A 22,378-nucleotide genomic window follows, 5' to 3' on the forward strand; every position below is an offset into this window, starting at 1 on the left:
CACTAAAGTATTTCTGATATCGAGCAGTATGCAAGTTGAATTTACATGATTGAATTACGAATATGATTTAGTCGAACCAGTTGTTATTGCCGAGTTTTCCTTCGATGTCCTCCCGATCATCATGAACTCCGGGAATTTCATCGCCATTTTCCTCTGCTTGTCCTGCTTCGGGCTCGAACTGGTAAGGTCGTATTTCATTTCCAGCTGCCTGAACTTCACCTCCCGTTTCTACGTTATCCGACAATTCTCCATCTGATTCAGACCGAAATCCTTCATTTCTCTCACACTCACTGTCGCTAACAGACAAATCAAAGTCCATGTCATCCATTATTCAAAACCAAATGTTTGATTTTTTTTAAAGCATAAATGAACGAAGCAATTGAGTCGACCAATCAAATGTGGAAACACAGAAAACGGAAAGCCAATATAATCACGTCGACCACCAAACCGAGTAATTTACGTGTAGCCTTTGTAATCCTTTAGTTGACGTCATGTGCGTTACGCCCCTTTCAGGAGAATTTTTAGGGGCGTTCCCGAAGACGTTGGTTTTTTTAATTTTACATTTTACAGAATGAGTTTTGTGAAAAAACATTCTCAGATCTGAAATCTCGATGAAAAACTCCTATAGGACATATATAAATGAAATTTCAGTACTTTTGGGTGTCTGGGGACCTTTAAGATTATGAAATGTTTATTTCATAAATCTTTTTCTATTTGTTGCTGCTCCCCTGATTGTGGATGCTGAGCCCCTCTGATTGTGTTTGCCCACCCCTGGTTTTGTGAGTTCCAGAGGATGTATGGAACTGTAGTTGTAAGACACTGCAAAGTAGGTCTTGGTGAATTCCCAGCATGCTTTCGCGAAGGGAAGACTTTGTTCATTGGTGAATCTTCTCCCTCCCCACCCCACCCGACCTTGATAATGCCATCACTGAAGCGAAGGGTTGTATTTGCTCATAATCATAAGTATTATTATCATCATTATTGTTATTTTTATACATATTGTGATGAAGTAAGATGGGTGATGATGTCATGTTTGCCATGAAAAGTCATAATGTCAGGTTTGTCTTGAAAAGTGATAATGTAATTTTCGTGATGACGTCACATCTGTAGGTCTTGTTGACGTAAGGTTTCAAGAGAAATGTGGTCTGAATCCAGGTTTGCTATCTATGTATTACATACACCAATGTGGTGTAAACTTGAATCCCCTCCCTGCATGCACCGTGTACACCTTGGTCCAAACCCATTTCCCTCCTTCTAAAAACCTCATGAAGTACTGGGATGTGAAATGTGAGAAATTCGTCTCTTTGTGGAAACAATGATTTTCACGATCTCAGAGAACGGGAAGAATTCACCAAATTGGTGACTTGAGACAGAAATCTGAAACAGACACAGAGAAGAACGGAATGTAGTAAATTACAGAAAAAGTTAAAATGAGTTTGAATTACAAATAAAATATTCACGATGTTGTCCGATTTTGTCTGCGATACTCCACAGACTTACCACCCACAGAGTAATTACGAGACATAATGAAAAAAAAATAATTTACATCGTAATTTGATGCACAAGGTGCACCGTCGATACCTGGAGCGCACCCACAGTCAATGCTCCACACACATCAATCGCAGGTGTTTTTGATGAGCGTTACCGTGAATGTTAATCTCGATTTCTAACACGAACAACTGAATAAAATTCCATCCAACAATCTCTGGAGATCACAGTCAGAGCGAAATTGGATTTGACAGCCGTCCCACTTTGATGAAATTTTGGTGAATATCTTCCCTGGAAGTTCCATCTCCGACGAAAACAAAATGTCTGAAATCACACGCACATTCATCTTTGGAGAAATTATAATTTTAACGGTGAACAATCGTTGACGCACAGATGAGATTGCCAACATAATGATCAAAAACATCAAAAGATCAACACCCCCCCCCCCCCTCGGTGTGTTCCATCATTGTTTAACCCATCACCACCTGGATGTACTTCCTTTGTCGGTGAGCATTCATGGAGGTCGTAATAGATGAATTATGACACACACGTAAAGAGAAAAGCGGGGTTAAGCAATTGGTTCACTTTGTCTGTCTGTCTCTACAGATGTCAATCTGTGATCGAGGAACATCGGAATTCCAAATGATTTGTATACATTGAACAAGAATTGGAACGTGAATCGGACAATTCTTTCATTTTTCCGGATAGTCTCTGAATTCATCCCGATTGCGCATGCACAAAGAGTAGTGAGATAATATTTTTATTGTGTCTGCCTGCCTGGGATTCGAACAAAATTTTAAATCATTCCAAACAACAAACTTACTGTTTTTAGGGATGTCATAAAGGACACAAACAACAGGCAGGAAGAAATAATGTAGCGTATTGTTATGGCTGTGGAAATTGACAGAACACCATCAAGGTCCCTCGATCAGTGAGGCCGATAATTCCGTGTTCAGATAGATTTCCCCACCATTGTTTAAAGGGAATTATTCATGTTAACTGGGCTGTGATCTTTGAGTTAGCTGTTATTCTTTACTATCGTTATTTTGGACCAACCACGTCCACCACCAACATCTTTCTCAACAACCGCTTCACAACAACCACGACCACCACCAACATCGCTCTCAACAACCGCTTCAGACCAATTGCCTTCCACCACCACAACCACACCTGCCTCTCACCAAACCACGCCATCCTCACCACATCGCCAGCAACCGTCAACATCTCCACACCACAAACATCGCCTCACCTTCGTCTCCGAAACGACGCCATCTTTGCGCCAGCCGCGGCGACTCCGCATCGAGCGGCGTGCTGCAGGCTGACGTGGGACGTTTGCTCGTCGTATCAAGCTTGGTGATCTTGCGCACGTCCGCTTTCCGCACAGAGGTCAGAGGTCAGAGGTCGAGGATCGGAGGCCAAACCGCGTCTCACCAGCCCTATAAAAGGACGAGCAGAGCGCCAAGCTCGCGTTCGAGTTGGGTCGCGTCGAGTTGAACGGTCGGTCTGAGTCAGTCTGGAGAGGAGTCGGGAGGAAGCCAGAAGCCAAGGATCTGCGTTGAAGTCTGGGCTCGTGTCGGAGTCGGTAGCTTGGAGCTTGCAGTCGGTGGAGAGTCCGGGCGTCGCGAAGGAGACGCGAGCTGGAGGCGCGGCCTTGCCTGCTGTGTCGCGCGGAACCGCGCGTTCGTGTGGAGAGAGTCGGAGAGAGCTCACCAGCCAGCGACAGGCGGTCCGAGGTGATCGGGCTTCGGCGCAGTTCGAGCATCACTGAGGGACGGACGGGTTCTTACAGATCATCAACTCCAAGAGAGCAAAGAGCCGTTCGTTCCTCTCAAACGAGTTGCCGACTGAGGTCCGAATCACCCGGCCGCTCGGCAAGGCCCGAGCTCGACCGCGGCTACGCTAGCTGCCATGGGGATGGGACGTCGTGGGTCGCCCAAGCGCGTTCGTGTGGAGAGAGCCGGAGAAAGCTCGCCTGCCACACGGAAGGCCCGAGCTCGACCGCGGCTATGCTAGCTGCTGTGGGGACGGGACGTCGCGGGTCGCCCAAGCCACAGACACCACGAGGGTGCAGGTAACCTGCAACGGTCTCGAGGGACTCGTTCGGTCTGCCAAGTCCCACGCCATAAAGACCCAAGAGGTCCAGTCTGACCCCATTTCCTTTGATGGGGTTTTTTCCTGCTTTTCTTTGGAATGAATGTTGTGGCGCTGAGTCCCGTAAGTAAAACTGTGTAAGTGACTGTACATTAATAATTACTTATAGACGGTTGTTGCGCTTCCTCTTGCCCACGTGCCTTGCCACATCCATTGCTTGTTCTGTATCCCTGCATGTTGGTATTTTTGAATGACTGCATGATTGTTCCTGCATACGTAGAATAAATAAATGTGCTGGTTTAAATGTTAACCCGTTTGTCGTGTCCTCTTTCCCTTATTGGAACGCCATCTTGCATTGCGGAATGTTAGTTGGGTTTTAAATACCCGTTAAATAGAATCGAATCCGGCGAGGTCGGGCGATAATACCCGCTCGGTTATCTCAGAATGGAATGGACCGCTTGAGCGGTTCGTGTCCACGCCGACCTGCCTCGAGGTATGGTCCCTCGGTAGGTTACACGCGCGAGTACTTAGGTATATCGAGATTCGGCGATTGACCCTATTTTGCGCGGGTAGAATGCGGACTGGGTCGTGGTGGGGTTGAGAACCCACCCTTGACAGGGTTCTGGCATGGTTCCAGAAAGTCACGACTGGATTGCTCGTTCAGTAGGCGAACCGGCTGCGATTGGTTAACGCGGTCGTTCGCACGCCAACGGGCAGGAAATCTATCGCAGTATTAAATAAGGTGACGTGTAAAATGTTGCATCAACGGCTGTAATCTTTTGAAAAAAAAAGATATATTTTCTTCTGCAGCCTTTGTAACCTTTATTTGAACACCATAGAATACAAATTGCCTTGTTGGCATTTTGAAAACCCAGTCGTTTAGCAGTTTGTTCAGGTCAGGTATGGGAGCATGTGCGCAGCAGCACGTCGCTGCGTCCACTTTCCCCCTCATCTCATCCCCCTCATCCCCCTCCTCGCGGCACTGGTGTCTGAGAGCGGGAAAACGGGCTCTCCTGTCTCCAGCTAAATTCACGGGAATCGGTCCTGGGCTGAGAGGAGCGACCCCCGATTCCCTCCAAATTACGAGCGATTCAAATTAACCCTTTATGAGAAATAAGATGGCGTCTCAAGGCGAGCGGGAGCCGGGGGTATTAGAAATGGATTTAGAATGTGTAGAATCCATGGTCCAGGATGAAATCCCCGTGCAGGAAATGTTGGTTGTGCAGGAACACGAACTTGCCCAACTGAACCCAGAGCCCGAAATAGGTGCGGCGGCGGCCGCGGTGTATGACACCTCACCTCCCCCTCTCCGCCAAAACCCCCCGATCCTTGCCGACTCGGCTCAGCTGAGTGCGCCCGACATGGCCCAGCTATGCGCCATGCTGGCGGCAATGACAGCGAGGATGGATACAAACACAAATTAAATGAAAAACGAAATAAAAGGCATGAACAAGCAAATGAACAAAGTGAAAATGAAGATGGATACAAACACAAACGAAATGAAGGCGAATTTGAAGGAAGAAATGAAAGAACTGCGGGGTGAGATGCAGAACATGGGCCGAAGCCTGCAGGCGGGCATGAAGGCAGTGACCAGGGAGCTTAAAATGGCGACTCCACGTGTGGGAGCGAACGAGCTGGGAGGGGGTGCAACGGCTGTCAGCCCCGCGGTGGTGGCGGGTGACAAAACGTGTTGGGCGAGGGTCGTGACGGTGACCGAGAGGGAAAAACTAATTGGGGTGACGGAAACGTGCACAAGGGAGATAACAAGGGAAGAGACGGAAATAATAGTTGAGACAAGGGAGGTAAAGGGTGAAGAGATGACAGAGTTGGCAGAGACGCGGGAGACAGAGAAAATAGAGGAGAGACTGCATGATAATGACAAGGTTAGAGACGTTCACACACACACACACGGAGGTAGTGGAGGACCATGAGGGGGAGCTGGCGGACTGGGTGGAGACCCAGTGCGAGCAGCTGGATGGCCTCCTCCAGGAACAAGGGGAGGGAGTATGCCCCCTTGAGGCGAATCACGACCAGGTGGGTTCGGTCGTGCTTTGCGAGTTCGAGGGGAGGAGTGCTGTGGACAGGTGCACGGAAAGCTTGGGGGGTATAGAGGCCCCTGAGACCCTTGTGGGGACACAAATCCCCAGTGTGGTTGTCCCGGTGTGTATGGTGCAAGGTGTGAGTGAGACCCCGTGTGTGGATGAGACCCCAGGTGTGAGTGCCTCCCCGTGTGTGGAAGCGACCCCGTGTGTGAGTGGTGTGGTGGCAAGTGTGCCAAAGGGCGTGCTTCCCAGCATGCCGTGTGTGGATGAGGCACCGCGTGTGAGTGTCGCCGTGTGTGTGAGTGAAACGGCCAGTATGAGTGAGGCACCGCGGGCGAGTGCCCCCGCGTGTGTGAGTGGTATGCTTTGTGTGAGGGAAATGGCACGAGTGAGTGGAGCCACGTGTGCGAGGGAGGTGGCATGCGTGAGTGAATGGCCGACTGCAAGGGAGACCGTGTGTGTGTGAGAGAGCGGTATGTAAGGGAGATGACGGTGGGCATGCGTGAGCATGCAGTCGCGTCTCCCGGTGTGAATGTGAATGTAATGGAGTGGTATGTGAGCGTCGTAACACGCAGGTGTGCGTGGTTGGAATGGAGACGACGACGGCGACAGAGGAAAGAAAGCCGGGTAGCGGCTGTAGAAGTTTTGCGCACCGCGCCGGGTTCACCCAGCAGCGAGCTCGAGGTCCGTGCTGTGCAACGCACGAGGCCCCCACGTGCTCCCTTGCGGGAGTGAAGTCCCGGTCCGGAAACGCACGCGGTGGATTTGCCGATCCCGCGGACGGACAAAGTTTAGGCAGGATTACGAATTTGGACCAGACGGGTTCTCCACGCGGGCGTGTGTGTTAAGCTCCAACGGGCAGAGCACATGTGCTCGCGTGGGGAACCCCTCGAGACGTGAGGCTTGTGTTTTTTTTTATGCGCCGGGTGACGTCATGGCTGCGTGTGTGGTTGGAATCCGGCAGGAGGGTGAATCCCTGCCGGATGGTACCGTCCAAGAGGGACGAGGGACGAGAACAGCTGCCATGACGTCACGCCACATGTGCGCGGCTGTGAATTGCCGCACTGGTGTGCAGGTTGCGAGTTTCCGCGCTGGTGCTGCGCGATTAAAAAAAAACAAAAACAGCAAGCCTCGCTTTCGGGTGAACAGGATCCCCGGGCAAGGGGTGGAAGACCCCCTTGGCCTGGGCACAGGATGGAACTCGTAAGGGGGAAGGGTTAGCTTAGTTAGACCGGCTCCATGGGGCAGGGGTAAGTCCTCAAGGGGCCCGTGGAATGGATGAGTTAGAGGGATTTTAGTTGAGATTTAGGTTGGGGAAATTATTTTTGATTATTTTGGACAGTGACAGACTTTGGATGTGTAGTGGGGACGTAGTTTAGCTACGTAGTGTTAAAAGGAACGTGCTGTAGTGTAAGGGACGACGTGGGAGCACGAGTTAGTTAGGGGATGTAGTTAGAAGGATGGCAGAGTTCAGCGGTGTGTGTGTTGAAGAGTGGTGAGTTGTGAGGTGAGTACATGTGCTTGGTGAGTGAGTGAGGCCAGCGGGTCTGTGTGAGTGGAGCGAATGGGGAATGCATGGTGCGATGAGTGATTGGGGGGAGGAGTGACTCCCGCCCAAGGGACCCCGGGGTCAGTGTAAAGTGAGTTAGCTGGGTTAGTCAAATTGAAAAATGGAAGTCGTTTTGTTGTTGGTGGGAATGTAGGCCCAATACCCATTTGGAGGGGTGCAGGAGCCCTGTTGACGGGCTGGGAGCGTGGCTGTGAAAGGTGAGTATCGCTGAGTGGGTACCCCGGGCACCAGGCTAGTCGGCCGTAGTAGGCCAAGGGCCCATGGGGGGCCGGGATAGCGTAGTGGGCACGGGTGCGTCCGCTTGATGCGGGGCCCGGGGCGCCATTAGCCGCGTGGGCAGTGTTGTGGGCACGGGTGACCCTCAGAAAGGGGCCCGGGAAGCCAGCCTGCCACGTGTGCGTTTCAGGGGAGGTGCTATGGGGGCACTCCCCGGTGTTTAGGGAGCTGGTAGGCTCGGAGGCAGTGTAGTGCCTGGGGGTGCCATAGCTGGAGAATCGGCAGAGGGTAGTGCCTGCCAAGAGGAGCCACGCGTCCCAGCCATGAGACCGTGTGAGGGCACGGAAAGAAAATTGGGGGGTGAGGCCCGAAATTGTGAGGACACCAACACAGGCGACGGGAATCTGGGTTGATAGAACCAATAGTTTAAGCGAGAGGCACTTGTTGAAAGCCCCGGGGTAGTTTAACAGTTCAATGGTTAGGGTAGATAAGGAGATGTACCCCTCTGCACCATCCATCCCCTTGCTCTCGTTGTGGGCCGCTGGACCCACTTTGGGTTAGATCGCTGAAGTCTGGGGAGGCCACCTTGAGGCTTGAGTTGGTCCTCGACATAGGACGCTAGCTCTCCCTTATTCCCCTCCGGGAAGGGAACGTAGGGGTTGGGAGTAGGCTAGGTGACAGGATCGGTTAGCCGAACAAGGACAGTAAAGGAGGTTAGGGGACGATTTATAGTGGGGAAGTAAAAATAAAAACAACAAAAAAATAAGTTGGGGCTAAATTGGGTTTCACAAATTAAGGGAGTGGGTAGGGACAGTAACAGGCAAAGGCGATAGGTTGGGAGGGAGACCGTAGGGTAGGTCCGAGCTCGCCTTCCGAGTGGCCAGCACCACCACACTGCCTCCACCAACCTCCACTGCAAGGCAAAGGCCGGCCCACTTCTTCGGCAGCTGTTGTTTTGCGGCAAGGTCTGTGCCGGCTGGATCGTCTGCAGCTGCTGTGCTTCAAGGCCTGTGCCGGCCACTTCATCTGCTGGCTGTGTTACTTCAAGGCCCGTGCCGGCCAGATCGTCTGCCGGCTGTGTTTGCCTGCAGTGGCCCTGTTCTGCAGGCTGTGGTTGCCTGCTCACCTTTGCCATGCCATGCTCACTGCCCCTGTTCACCAGGCCCGTTCAATTTTTGCTTTGCCCCCCCCCCCCTGTTCATTTCCATGTGCGCCAGGATCAAAGCAACAGTTTGCAAGCTGCAAGAACTGCCCTGTTGGCAGCTACAACACGGGCCTGCAGTGAAGGCCCATGCACCATGTTTGTGTCCATCCATCCATCCATCCATCCATCCATCCATCCATCCGTTGTGCTCATTGCGTGTGCCACTTGAGCTGGCACGGAGACTGCGTTTGTGCAGCCCATGCACCGTTGTGGTTCACTGGGTTCATTTTCAAAAGGGAAGGCCTTGGACTGCGTGTGAGCAGCCGGCCACGTTCCCTGTCACCTGCATTGTTTGAGCCAGAGACTGCATGCGAGCAGCCTGGCTCCCTGCTTACTGCTTTCTTTTTGCAGAGTCCATTGATCCTGAGCCATGGTTTAGTGTAAAATTTGTAAGTTAAGGTAAGATGTACTGTAAATATGAGTGCGCCCCCGGCATGTCTGTCTTAGCGCCGACAATTTTATTTAAGTCGTCCGTGTGAGTGGGTTTGTTTAGTTAGTTACTCAGCCCTCAGGTTATTTATTTTGGGGACACGAATACCATGAATGTCACACTCAGGGATCCGTAGGTAAAACGTACTAGGGGAGAACTACACATGATGGCACACGAAAATTTGAAGACTCGGGACGAGTCTGTAAAAAGGGGAGGGGGTAGTGTTGTGGTTGAGGAAATTCGCAAACCACCATTCAGGTCCCGTAGGTGAGATATCTCTGTAAGTACATGTGTAGTTAGCCCAAACCCGTTGTTTAGAGGGAATAAAGGTGATTCATTCGGGCTGCGACCCTTTAAGATAGCCGTTTTTCTGTTCTATCTTTATTTTGAACCAACCACGTCTCAACCGCCATCACACAACAACCACCAACTGCAACTCCACTTCACAACAACAACAACGCCAACAGCCACGACCTTTACCTTCACAACTCGCTCTCGCAAACATCGCATCACCACCATTCCAAGCGTCGCCATGGCCATAAACCACCACAATAAACCCTCCACCACCTTCACCTCTCCTCCTTCTGCCGCCATTCCTGCACCGCTTGTGGGCACCGAGCGTCAGGCTGTCCTGGCCTCGTGCGGGATGCGCGCTGAGCCGCGGGTGCAAAAAGCGGCCTTTCCGAGGAAAAGTCGGATCAGGAATGATACACGCCCACTTCCGATCTTTCCAATCATTAAGCGCGGGGCGATTTGGCCCCGCCTCCAGGCGCGTCGGAGTAGAATCGATATATGCAAATTCGAGGATCAGGGGAGGTTCACGCCCACTTTTCCTCCGTCCAATGGGCGAGCGTGGCTCCGCCCCCGAGCTCATCCTGATCCGGAAATTTGCATATGGGTTCTCCTGCCGTACTATAAAGCGCCGAGCGCAGGGCGAATTCAGTCAGTTTTGTTTTGGGTCGGAAGCAGTTGGAGGTAGTCGGAGTTTTGGGCTCGGGCGAGTTGGAGAGGTGTGGCGGCGGCGGAGTGTGGCAGCAGCAGTCAAGACGGGTCTGGAGGAGAGTCGGTCTGTCGGGGTTCGGAGTCTGTCAGGGAGCTGCAGAGATGGGAAGCCGGGAACGCGGTCGAGGTTGCAGTGGAGTCGCTCGTCGCGGGACCCAAGCAAGCCAGCTTTTTCTCTTTCCCCAGAGCATCAACAACCACCCCTGTTTCCCCCCGCGCTGAGATAGTGCGAAAAGGGGGCCCCGTTCCCACCCCATTCCAAGCAGTGCCAACGAAACCGCGGAGGAGCGCGGAGTCGGGGCACCGCCGCGACATTTGCGGCTCATCACAGGACGGGTAGGCTCCACGCGGTCTCGGCCCACAGCCCCGTCTGTCCCCTTGTATTTGAGGGTGGCCCCTTTCTTTTGCTTTTGAGTATATGTGTTGTCGGCGCCGTCTGTAAAGTAAAACTGTGTAAGTGTTGCCGCATGCTCGCGTAGTCGGTAGTAGATCTGCATTGTTGTGTTCTTTTGTTACATTTGCTTTTGGTGCATAATTGTTGTAATTGTATATGTGTGCTCTCCGTGTGCCGCGGAATAAATGTGCCTCATGTTGAACTGTTTTTCCCGTTTCGCTTCGTCTTTTCTTTAATTGAATCTCCATCTTGCTTCACGTAAAGGGTTGGTAGTGGGCTAAATACGCCCGATAATTAATCGGAACCGTCGAGGTTGACGATAACACCGCTCGGTTATCCCGATAGTACGGAACGGGTCGCTTAATGTGGCCCGTGTCCGAAGTCGACCTGCGGCGAGGTGCGATCGCCCGGTCTACCCTCCGTGTGGGTACTTAGGTAGGTCGAATTTGGCGAACAACCCTATCCCACGCGTGGGACCGATTGGCACGATCGTGGTGAGGCCGAAAGGCCCACCCTTGACTAGTTCCCGGCGTTAGTTCGAGAGGGTCACGACGGAATTGTCCGTCTGGTGGGCGACGTGCCGCGATTCGAGTTACGTGGCCGCTCGCACGCCGGCGGGCGCGAATTCGCAACAATATATATATATATATATATATATATATATATATATATATATATATATATATATATATATATATATATATATATATATATATATATATAATATCCACCAGTCGGTTGGTTTGTCAGTCCATTTGGAAGAGGTTTCTCAGTTCAAGGAGTGATTTCCCTCACTCAGGGGGGGCTTCAAAATGAAATCACCTCCATTTTGTTTGCTCAGTGGAGCCTTTTTTTAAGGCTTGTACTTTCTTACACTCTCATAGCTTTATATTAACTATAATTCAATATCGGATTTCATTTTTCATGGTTGATAACATGGTATTAGTTTTGGTTCCAAAAAACACTGAAATAAAATTAGAATTGTAAGAGAACAATGCATTTTAAGTGAAATTAAGATCTGTATTCTACACTATGAATGTCAATGTGTGTGTCAGTGTGTCAGTGTGTCTCCTCCATAACTCCAAAACTATGAAACCTATCAGCCTGAAACTTTGCAAGCATACCAAGAAAACTCCAAGGAAGTGGATGAATTAAAATTGTATGTTTGAGTTAATTAAAACATCCCTTTTGAAGATAATTAACAGCCTTATTTAATTATATCCTTTATCAGGCGATCCTTGGCACCTCACTTTCGGGTCTTTAGGTGTTTCCTGAGTAACCCCGCTGGGGTCTGAAACCACCATGTTTTTGGCCTGCTCCACTACGTCTTGACTTGGAACAGGCCACAATGATTTCTTAACGATAAAGATTGTTTTTTTCACTTTCCTCACTCATATTATCCAAATGCCTGTTCGTCATGGCTATGAATTGCTGTCTACATCACTTTTATAAGTACTATAGTTTTTAAATTAGGATCTTGGACTGATTTCTTGCCTTATATGATACGATTTTCCACGATCTACCCTCACGGACTAATTAAGGTATATCATCGAAATATTTTTTCGGTTTTGAGGATCGATATTGTCTGGACAAATTAAGTGTCAAAATCTTTTGTGAAATCTGATAATTTATAGAAATAACGAGTCTTATAACTAAGCTGATATACCTATTTACTTTAAGCACGCAAGGCTATGTTCCCTCCTTCTCCATAGATTCACAAGAACATATGAAATTTCCAAAGCATTAAACTTATCTTTTTCTATTCAACTTTTCTTGTGAATTGTCTTGTGAACACACTTTTCTATTTTTCTATTTTCATTAAACTCACCTTTTGGATAATTATATTGAGTGAACAAAAAATTTAGGAACGTGCCAAAATTAAGGTGCTTCATTGAGCTACATGATTTAATGCATTCACTGATGGACATCGCCACTCAGAGAGTCCCTCAGAGCGACTACTGATCCAAAGCATCTGCCACATCTGTGTATGTATTTTCGGAGGTTCCGTGAGGTGCTCCACAGGGAATCAAAGCAAATCTGGTAAAAAAAAAAACAAACAGACCTTTAAAAAAAAAAATTATAACATTTGCGTGGACGAGGCATGTCCAGACGAGCAGGCAAGATGGCAGATTATCCGCAATGATTAATTCATGGGTGATTGAACTTTTTGATGTCTCCAGAGTTGTTCCGCATTAAGCTTCAACTATTTTGTGCATAAAGTCATTATTTTAACGAATTCATTTTATTTCATTAACTGCTATGTGCGTGGTGAAGACTGGATTTATAGTTAAAGGGATCATATATGATATGCAGAGATCATGGCCAACCATTCCTTATCAACCATTTAATTGGAGTGTTTGCATGAGTGCTTAAGCCACTTGCTGAACTCCTTACAGTCGATAGTGGATCCGCACAACCTCCTCTGAGCGAATCGTTCACTCACTGTGACACTTTTGCCTGCCACATCATTCAGAGCGAGTGGTTCATGCTCCATGACCCTGAGTGAGTGGTTTGTGCTTCATCACCATGAGCGAGTGGTTGGTGCTCCACTACGCTGATTGAGTGGTTCGTGCTCCGTCACCCTGAGTGAGTAGTTCATGCTCCGTCACCCTGAGCGAGTGGTTCATGCTCCGTCACCCTGAGGGAGTGGTTCATGCTCCATCACCCTGAGCGAGTGGCTCATGCTCTGTCACCCTGAGTGAGTGGTTCATGCTCTGTCACCCTGAGTGAGTGGTTCGTTCTCCATCACCCTGAGAAAGTAGTTCATGCTCCATCACCCTGAGTGAGTTGTTGGGAAATAGCACTCGATCTCCAAGCTTTTTGCTATATTAACATGTTTTCTTAATTATCGAGCCAAATTTTTTTCCACCCTTCACATGCAGCTTTTTATAAAGATTAATGTTTGTGAACATAGCCCTGAAACGTCGATATAAATGCAACGTTGTTTTTTGGTGAAAGCTACTCATGATTTTTGTGTTGCTGCTGATATCAGCCAAGTGTGTGTGTGTGTGTGTGTGTGTGTGTGTGTGTGTGTGTGTGTGTGTGTGTGTGTGTGTGTGTGTGTGTGTGTGTGTGTGTGTGTGTGCGCGTGTGCGTGCACACACGCACTGTTCAAAAAGCATAACTCTCTCTGTCCCATCAATGCTCTACCCCCTCGCAATACAGTGCAGCACCCTCCTCCCACACCGCTCTCGCATTCTCCCCTCCCTCTCTCTGTCTCTGGACATATCCAGGTGGTGGTTATGTCTGGATGGTGTTTGTCTCCGGACGTTTCTGGGCAGGGTTTGTCTTCGGACATGTCCGGGCGATGTTTATGTCCAGACGGGAGTTTGTTTCTGGATGTAGCCAAGCGGTGTTTGTCTCCGGCCAGCTTGGCTCCAAATGCATCTGGGAGTGTTTTACTCTGGACACGTCCAGGCGGTGTTTGTCTCTGCACATGTCTCGGCAGTGTTTGTCTCCGGACGCATCCGGGTGGTAATTAACGCTCCACCTCACATCTGTCTTCCCTTCCCTCACCCCTCCTCGATTCCCCACCCTTCCTCACTCCCCATCCCTCCTCTCTCCCTGCTGTCTCTCCCCCACTCCTCTCTCCCTTTCCCCGCTCTTACCCCTCGTAAGTTACCTTTTTTAACATAGCTACCTTTTTAAGAAACAAAGGAACATTTTGATTACAACCCATGCAAAGAAAACGAGGTAATGCATGTTTTGTTCGGAGCGATTGCGACAGCGGTCTATTATTCACCGCCCAAAGAAGGTATGTTTTCATAATGCAGAGGAATGAAAATCGTGGTCTTTAATAAAGAAAAAAATTGGTTTTCACATGACTTTTCAAGGCTGAATCGTGTTCAATCACAAGATTTATAAACAAACTATATTTCACGTGTGCATGGACATGCAATTCACATATACTATGTGAAATAAATAAATGGTGGAAGGAAAATTCCCAAGAGATATTTTTAGTTCTTATTTTACAAGTTATGTCCACATGCACTTTAAAGAGGTTTATTTTAAATTTTCAGGTTTAAAAAAAATGTACTTTTGTATGTTGTACACGAATAAAAGGGTAATTTCGGTTTTTGCCAAACAGAAGGGTCTAAAGCCCACAACACTTTTTCCCAGGGACTTTTCCAGTAAACCTGTATTCTTTCGACAGATGTCACAATAAAATTTCATTCTTAAGACGTAGTCACAATAAAATATTTCATTCTTAAGACGTAGTCACAATAAAATATTTCATTCTTAAGACGTAGTCACAATAAAATATTTCATTCTTAAGACGTAGTCACAATAAAATATGTCATTCTTAAGACACAGTCACAATAAAATATTTCATTCTTAAGACACTGTCACAATAAAATATTTCATTCTTAAGACACAGTCACAATAAAATATTTCATTCTTAAGACGTCATCACAATAAAATATTTCATTCTTAAGACATAGTCACAATAAAAAGTTGCAAATCTTAGGTACCCTTTGATTCCAATCACACAAGCAAAAAGCTCCTGTGTGAAGCAGGGTGACGTCGACATGATGACGTCACATGTCTTAAGCAGAGTAAAAGTAAAGCATTATTTCAAATAATCAATCACATGGCATTTGTTGGAGCAGATTCAAATCCCCTGGAGCAAATTCAAGCTATGCAATGTGGAAATGCCTGAACAGACTAAAGGCCCGGTCACACCTTGACGTTTTAGCCAGCGATGGCAACGTATTAAAATGTATGTAAAACGCTGGCTTACGTTGAACTTTTGATGTTTTTTTTTAAAGATTCGGACGTATTCATAGCGACTTGGTCTTATGTATAACGCATTGGTAACGGACACAGAACGTTTCGTTGTGTTATAGATAACTTATACCAACGAATGCTGAACCTGTTGTCGGCCTACACAACCGATGCCCAACGATAGTCTAACTTAGGCATAGCGCGTTGCACGCATCACCGACGATGTCGTGACATAGCCTATTAAAAGGCTGACGCACAACGATTCGAATCATAACTGCCGTAGAAATGGAAGTGACAACATCGCGGTCACACCTTGGCGATCTTGCCAGCGTATGCCGACCGAAGAAAAATGTGTCTAAAACGTTGGGGCACGTCAAATACGGTATGAGTAAGTTTGGTATACGTGAGTAGAACGCTAAAGTATGCTATCATACGTCGTAGTAAGTAGAGTACGTCAAGAAATTTTAAACATGTTCAAAATTTTACGACGTACTCGGCGTATGACACACGTTCCGCATGCGATGGGGATAAGTTTTACACACGATATGTGGACGCTTACACACGTCCACAAAGGCTACTTATAAGCTACTCATAAGTCGAAACACGTCGCGGTAATGTCTTTTTTACGCGAAACTTATTTCTAACTTATGTTTGACGTGCTTTGAACCAATTCTTTATGTAGTCCCAACACACATCGACGTATGTACACGTATTCCAATGACGTCTTCCGGTCGACAAAAAAAAAATTAACGTGTTTCTAACTTACAACTGCCATATAAAGACGTGTTCCCAGCGGTTTTGGGAATTGGTATATAAAAATGCTGCTCATAAAATGGGAACCCAACAGTGTTTTCGAGTCCTTTTTGAGTCGATGTCCATGTCATCAGTATCAGTATCAGTATCAGTATCAGTATTAGTATTAGTAGTAGTTTGTTCATGTTGGCAGTAGTAGGTGAGTGTGAGGGGGAGGGTGTGGGTTATGATGGATCCTCCTTGCATCCGCGTGTCCACGGGTAGGAGACATCTTTTCACCATTGTTCGAAGTTCTTCGCGGCTAATTTTTTATGGGGCTTTTTCAACAATGAGCTATAGCTTGTTTTTACGATTTAGGTCTATTCATAACGGGTCGGACAAATGCACAATGAACTAATAATGTGCATAGAGCGCTTTGATTACTTATAGATACGATATACCAACGAATAATTATCGTGAAGCCGGCGTTCACAAACTATGCCCAACGATAGCCTAACTTATCCATATCGTGCGGCAGTTTATCTTTGCCGGTGACGTAGGGTTTGCTATTCATAGGCTGCCACTCAACGATTTAAATGGCTGCATCTCCACTATTGAAAGTAGACGCTTGCGCTCAACAATTGGATTTTTTTTACACTCAACGACTTTTAAACGGTACCACTCAGCTAGTTTCATTGTTTACAATGAACGATTTAAATTGCTGTCACTCGCCTTTGTTTTTTGACGCTGGCGCTCGGAAATTTGAAGCGTTTCTTCTGAACGTGTTAAAACGCTCAAACTCGACTATTTTAAATAGACGCTGTCAATGGACAATTGGAATCATAGCCAAGCTCGACATCGAAGTGTGAACATCCTCGTCATGCCGAAGAAAAGTTTGAAGAATGCTGCAAATAAGTGTCCTGGCCGTGGCCGTGGACGCTGACACAAGGACGATCCATTATACCGACGTCTTTCAGCCTATGAGTAACTTAAAAGTAACGTCTGTCGATGTGTGGCAACGATCGCGTAACGTGCCAACAACACGTTAATCAAAGGTTATAAATAAGTTTCGGGTACGCTAAACATTACCTCGGCGTGTCTCAACTTATGATTAACTTACAAGTAGCATGTGTTGACGTCTGTCAACGATCGCAGACCGTGCATACAACTTGTGGTCAGCGTAGCGGAACGTGTGAGTCATACGCCGGCATACATCGTGAAATTTCAAGCATGAAAAAATTTGAGGACAACCAAAAAGTACAACGTTTAAAGCCAGCGTACAACGACGTATGGCAGTGTTTTTCAGCGTGCTCTCAATGTTATCAAAACTTACCCATAACGTATTCAACGTGTGCCAGCGTTTTAGAAAAAAAATTCAAAAATCGGCATACGTTGGCTAAAACGTCAAGGTGTGACCGGGCCTTTAGATCTGGTGTTGGAAGAACAAAAGTCACTCTCTCCAAATGGGGATACTTAAATGACAGGAAGACTGTGTGTGACTGCGGCACTGAACCACAAACCATGCAGCATCTCCTGACATGACCCCTGCTGGAACAGCCCTGCACAGCATCGGATTTGACAGTTTAATTATAAGGGTCAGTTTAATTGTGCTCAGCTTTGGCTGAACCACATCTAGCCATGTGTACTGCAACTGCTGTTTTTGTGGACACGATAAGTAAGTCATTGCATTTGTTATTTTATGGCCTGCCAGGATAGCTCAGACTCTTAAAGGATTGCACATTCGGATTTGAGCTACCTCACCAGGGTTGGAAATGCAACCCAGTGTTGTTGAATTTTGTAGTTTACGTTTTAACCGACTCGATGTAAATCCTGTTACTCAAATGAAAGCCACAATTAATTCACTGTCCACAACGGAAAGTACATTACATCAGATAATTTTATTAACACAGTACTATGGAATACAAGCCACCGAGATGGTAAACATCTACAATGATTTGCACTAAAATAAGATTACATTTTCTGGCATTGGAAATGCTTTTTGGGAGAGTGGAGGGAGCTGATAAGCCTATAGGCAAAATAATTCAAAATGCAATACGTGTCTCCTCGGTGAAAAGCGAATGATGTAATCATGGCAAAAGTTGGTGCTGTCAACCAGGTCACTTTGTTCCATAGCAAGACATTCCTTTTATCAACAAAAAGGTCAAAAGACTCTTGGCTAAAAGGAAGCATAACTGACATCCAATTTGACTTGTAGCATAAAAATTAAATTTATAAAGCACCAGCAACAATTATAATTGAGAGTACATTAATATAATTATTTTCTCCCACAGGGAAGAGGGAGGGAAGGAGGGACCCACTGGTCTTGTTGTGGTCCATGGTTTTTGTCCCTGAAAAGGACCCTTTTAGCGCAATGCAACCTCTGGTTTGTCCCAAGTGTGTCGGTGTTATTGGCCATTTGATGACATTAGTCCTGATATCTTCAGAGTATATTACTGTCGAATATCATTTCACTGAAGCACCACATACAGGTTGTCATCTCGTTTGCATTTTGTATTTACAGCAGAGTACAGTAAATAACATGTTTGGCCTCACTCACCTTACTGTTTTGCAAAAAAAAAATCACCTCGTCATTTTATGATGAATTAAAAAGGTAAATGTCTTCTTCGCTCACCAGGAACATCGTTCTAGGGAGTAAATGGGATAGCACACCATCAGTCTGTCCGTCCAAAACTACTTGCAACTTCTTCACTGAAACTACACATATAATTTCGATGGAACTTTACCACAACCTTCATCACCTGTGATGTACCAAAGTTTGATCATGGCATTTAAAAAAATCGGACCCGGAAGGGATCTATGGGGTTTGCCCCTCAAAATAGGTATTTGCTTTCTTCGTTTAAACCACACATACAATTTCGATGAAACTTGACCACGACCTTCATCAGCCGTGATGTACTAAAGTTTATTTACAACATTTAAAAAAATCGAGGTCTAAGATTATGTACAGTGGGGGTGGGGGGGCACAGGGTGGGTGGAGGGTCAGGTCAGGTCAGGTATGGGAGCCTGGGCCAGAGCAGCACGTCGCTGTGTCCACTTTCCACGAGTACTCCAGAGACCTCTGTCTGGCCATCCCCCAGGAAGATGCCTGGCTCATCCCCTTCTCCTTGAGATGCCGATCAACCTGCTGGAACCACGAGGCAGGAGGTCAGCCCATTGGCCTCCTCCACTCATGAGGCTCCATCGCTGAGAGAATCTGGTGAGCAGCACATGGTACCAAAGAAATTAAGTCTCTGTCTCAGATCCTTCGTCAGAGTCCAAGTCTCACATACATAGAGCAAGACTGGAAGCACCAAGGACCTAAACACACTCCAGCACCACACCCCATGATCCAGTGAATCCATGACTCCCCAGGCTCGGTCCAGACATCTGTTGACCTCTGGCTCACAGCCAGCAGAGACATGAATATCACTGCCAAGGAAAGTGAATCTCTCCATGACCTCAACATCCTCACCACAAACAAGTACCAGACAAGATAGCAGCATCCAAGATGTTATTGAAAGCCTGGATCATAGTTTTGACCCAGGAAACCTGTAATCCCAGTGGCTCTGGCTCCTCATTCAGCACCTCGAGGGAGCCCAAAATGATGTCCAGAGTCTCCGCAAAGATGACTGCATCATCTGTGAAATCAATGTCAGAGATCTTGACATTCACAAATGATGCACCACAGCTTGATCTCTCCAACATACTCCCAATAATCTTGTCCATACAAGTGCTGAAAAGTGTGAGAGCCAGTGTACACCTCTGCGAACTAGAGTAACAACTGGAAATAAGTCTGAGATGGCATCACCACAACTCAGAGCACTGGCAGTTCCAGAATATAGTTGAAACATCAGATTGATCAGTTTTGGTGGCATCCCACGAAGACCGGAGGGCTTCCTGATTAACTGAATCGAATGCTTTGCAGAGATCAACATAGGCTGCAAGCAGCCCCTGCCAAAACTCTTATCTGTGTTCAGTTAGGACCCAAAGGGCAAGGATACGGTCAATCATAGACCTCTTTGGTGTAAAGCCTAACTGCTCTGTGCTGGTGCTCAAGCAGATGGTGGTGAACCCTATCAATAATTATCCGAGCAAAGACCTTGCCCAGCACTGAGAGAAGTGTCACACTTTGGTAGTTATTGCAGTCCTGGAGATCACCCTTTCCTTTCCAGAGAGGGACAACCACACCCCTCTTCCAATCAGTTGGGATGATGCCTGTGTTCCAGGCATAGCACAGAACTGCATGCAACGACATGAGTACAGCATTTCTACCAGCCTTGAGAAGTTCAGTATGGATGCCACAGATCCGAGGAGCTTTACCCCTTTTCAACCGGTTCACGGCAGCCTGTGTTTCCACAAATGAAGGTGGATTGGAGGGTCAGAAATAGGGATAGTAACACCCGTGACATCCAACTCGACAGCTGGTGGATCAGCCTGGTACAGATGCTCAAAGTAACCGGCCCTGTGGGCCTTCTCTTCGGACTCCACTATAAAGACCCCACCACCCTCCACTCTAACTACAGTACACTGAGGGATGGGCTTGGAGGAACGCAATGTGCGAATTCTTCTGTAAGCAGAATGAGAATCACTTGACCACAGGTGATGCTGTACACCCTCACAGATTCTTTGCACATAGTCCTCCTTGTCCACCCTCAGCGCATGTACAGTTTTACGCCTCAACTTCCTGAACAGCTCAGCATGCCAATAAGCCTGGCCTTGTGACTCTAGTCAATGGTATCCAGTGTCCCTTGAGATACACAAAATTCTTCTTCACCTTACAGTGAGTTCCAAGGCATCCACCGGCTACATCAAGGACGGTGGTCTTGAAGGCATTCCACCATTCTTCAGAATTCCCCAAAGCACACAAACCCCCCACATCGCCACTCATCCTGTTCGAAAACTTCTCAGTGACCCTCTCATCCTTGAGCTTGCAACCATCCATCCTAAGCTGATCTCGTCACTATCCGGTCTCCGAACCCCAGAGAGTGCTGCAATACCGATGTTCAAAAGCTTGAGCTCAGATGATAACAGAGACAGGGGACCATCCTCTCTTCAGAATAGGACATTTCAGGCACCCACCCGAAGGGACCTCCTCAGGTTAACCCAAGGAGACTACCGTCTGGTGGACAACACCTCAGCACCACCCTGACACACACTACCGCAATCTGGAGGATCGAAGCCACCAGAGTTTTGGACCTCACCACATGGTGTCAGGTCACGCAGAGCCACAGTTTTCTCTTTCCTGCCAGGGTAGCGCATGTGAGCCTTAAACAGTTCCACCTCCTCAATGACAGGATCATACTTGGATTACCGCATGTGACATTTCAAGAGAACAGGTCCAGGTGACTATAGCCGTGTCGGAATTGAGCAGCCACTTGTAGACTGACATTGGTAATTAAATAAACGCTCCTGTGGAGTAACGTTTGTCACACTCAAGAACAGTGAACGTACGGAATGCAAGGCATCTGGCAGAACATTCTCCCATTGAGGAGTTGGTGGTGCTCGTGATTTGAGAGCTGGAGTAATATTCTTCCAAATCACACCGTTGTAACGTTCACAATGCCCATTTCCAAATCACACCATTGTAACGTTCACACTGCCCATTCCCTCCGAGATTATACATGGTGTTGCGACTGTTCGAGACACCATGGGAGTGTAGGAAGTGCTTCAATTCTGACGACAAAGAGGAAATTCCCCTATCAGAATTTATGTAAGCCCCCCCCTCCCCCAAGCATACCTAATATAACAATACGTTGACTAAGACATCTACTCATGGTGCAAGTTGTCATGTCAGGACAATGAAAAGCGAATGGGAAACGAGAAGACTCATCGATCACAGTAAGCAAGTGGCAGTTAGTGGTAGATGATGGGAAGGGCCCCTTGAAATCAATACTGAGTCTTTCAAAGGGTTGTGGAGGTTTTATCAAATGTGACTTCCCATCGTCTGCTGGTTGCATCATTGGTTCGAGCGCCAGCTATGCCGTTGATGCAGTGCCCCTATTACCAGTACACTGGTGCCCATTTCACCGACCTCGGAACGATGACAACGGGCTGTGGTCAACCCACTGGTGTTAATTTACATGGCCTCAAACTCAGGAACCTTGGATCCCAAGCCACCATCTGAACCGCTAAGCCAACACCAGGCAAAAAAAGTGATTGTTGCGGTTGATGGAATATTGGTTTGCACTCAGCACACAGTGGACAGGCAGCCGTTACCTTCTTCACATCCTCAACAGAGAAGGAAAGATTCCAAGTTCTTACGAAATGTACCGTCCTTGTAATGCCGGGGGTGGCAGAACAGTTCGATTAAGGTATCTGAACTGATTGCCGAGCATGATGCTCTGGATGATGTGTCTGCCACTGCTCTCGCTCCCAGATTCGAACTCTGTATCGAAGTTGTAGCAGGCAAGTTCAATCCTCTATCTTTTTATTTTATCATTCTTGATCTTTCCCGATTGCTCGGAGCCGAAGGTAAAGACTTCAG

General features: G+C 47.4%; 1 protein-coding gene across 1 annotated transcript in view; it reads left to right on the plus strand.

The window, feature by feature from the left end:
• Positions 1-22,378, plus strand: part of LOC147012362 (uncharacterized) — a 36,353-nt gene that overhangs the window by 11,098 nt on the left and 2,877 nt on the right. Inside the window, exon 3 of the mRNA XM_085856383.1 lies at positions 6,970-6,978. Within this exon, the coding sequence (XP_085712509.1) occupies positions 6,970-6,978 (9 nt within the window). The remainder of the gene's footprint in view (positions 1-6,969; positions 6,979-22,378) is intronic.

The sequence above is a fragment of the Eptatretus burgeri genome, chromosome 15 (genome assembly GCF_056783735.1).
Source record: "Eptatretus burgeri isolate ZD-2024b chromosome 15, Ebu_testis_v1, whole genome shotgun sequence".
In the NCBI taxonomy this organism is placed as follows: Eukaryota; Metazoa; Chordata; class Myxini; order Myxiniformes; family Myxinidae; genus Eptatretus; species Eptatretus burgeri.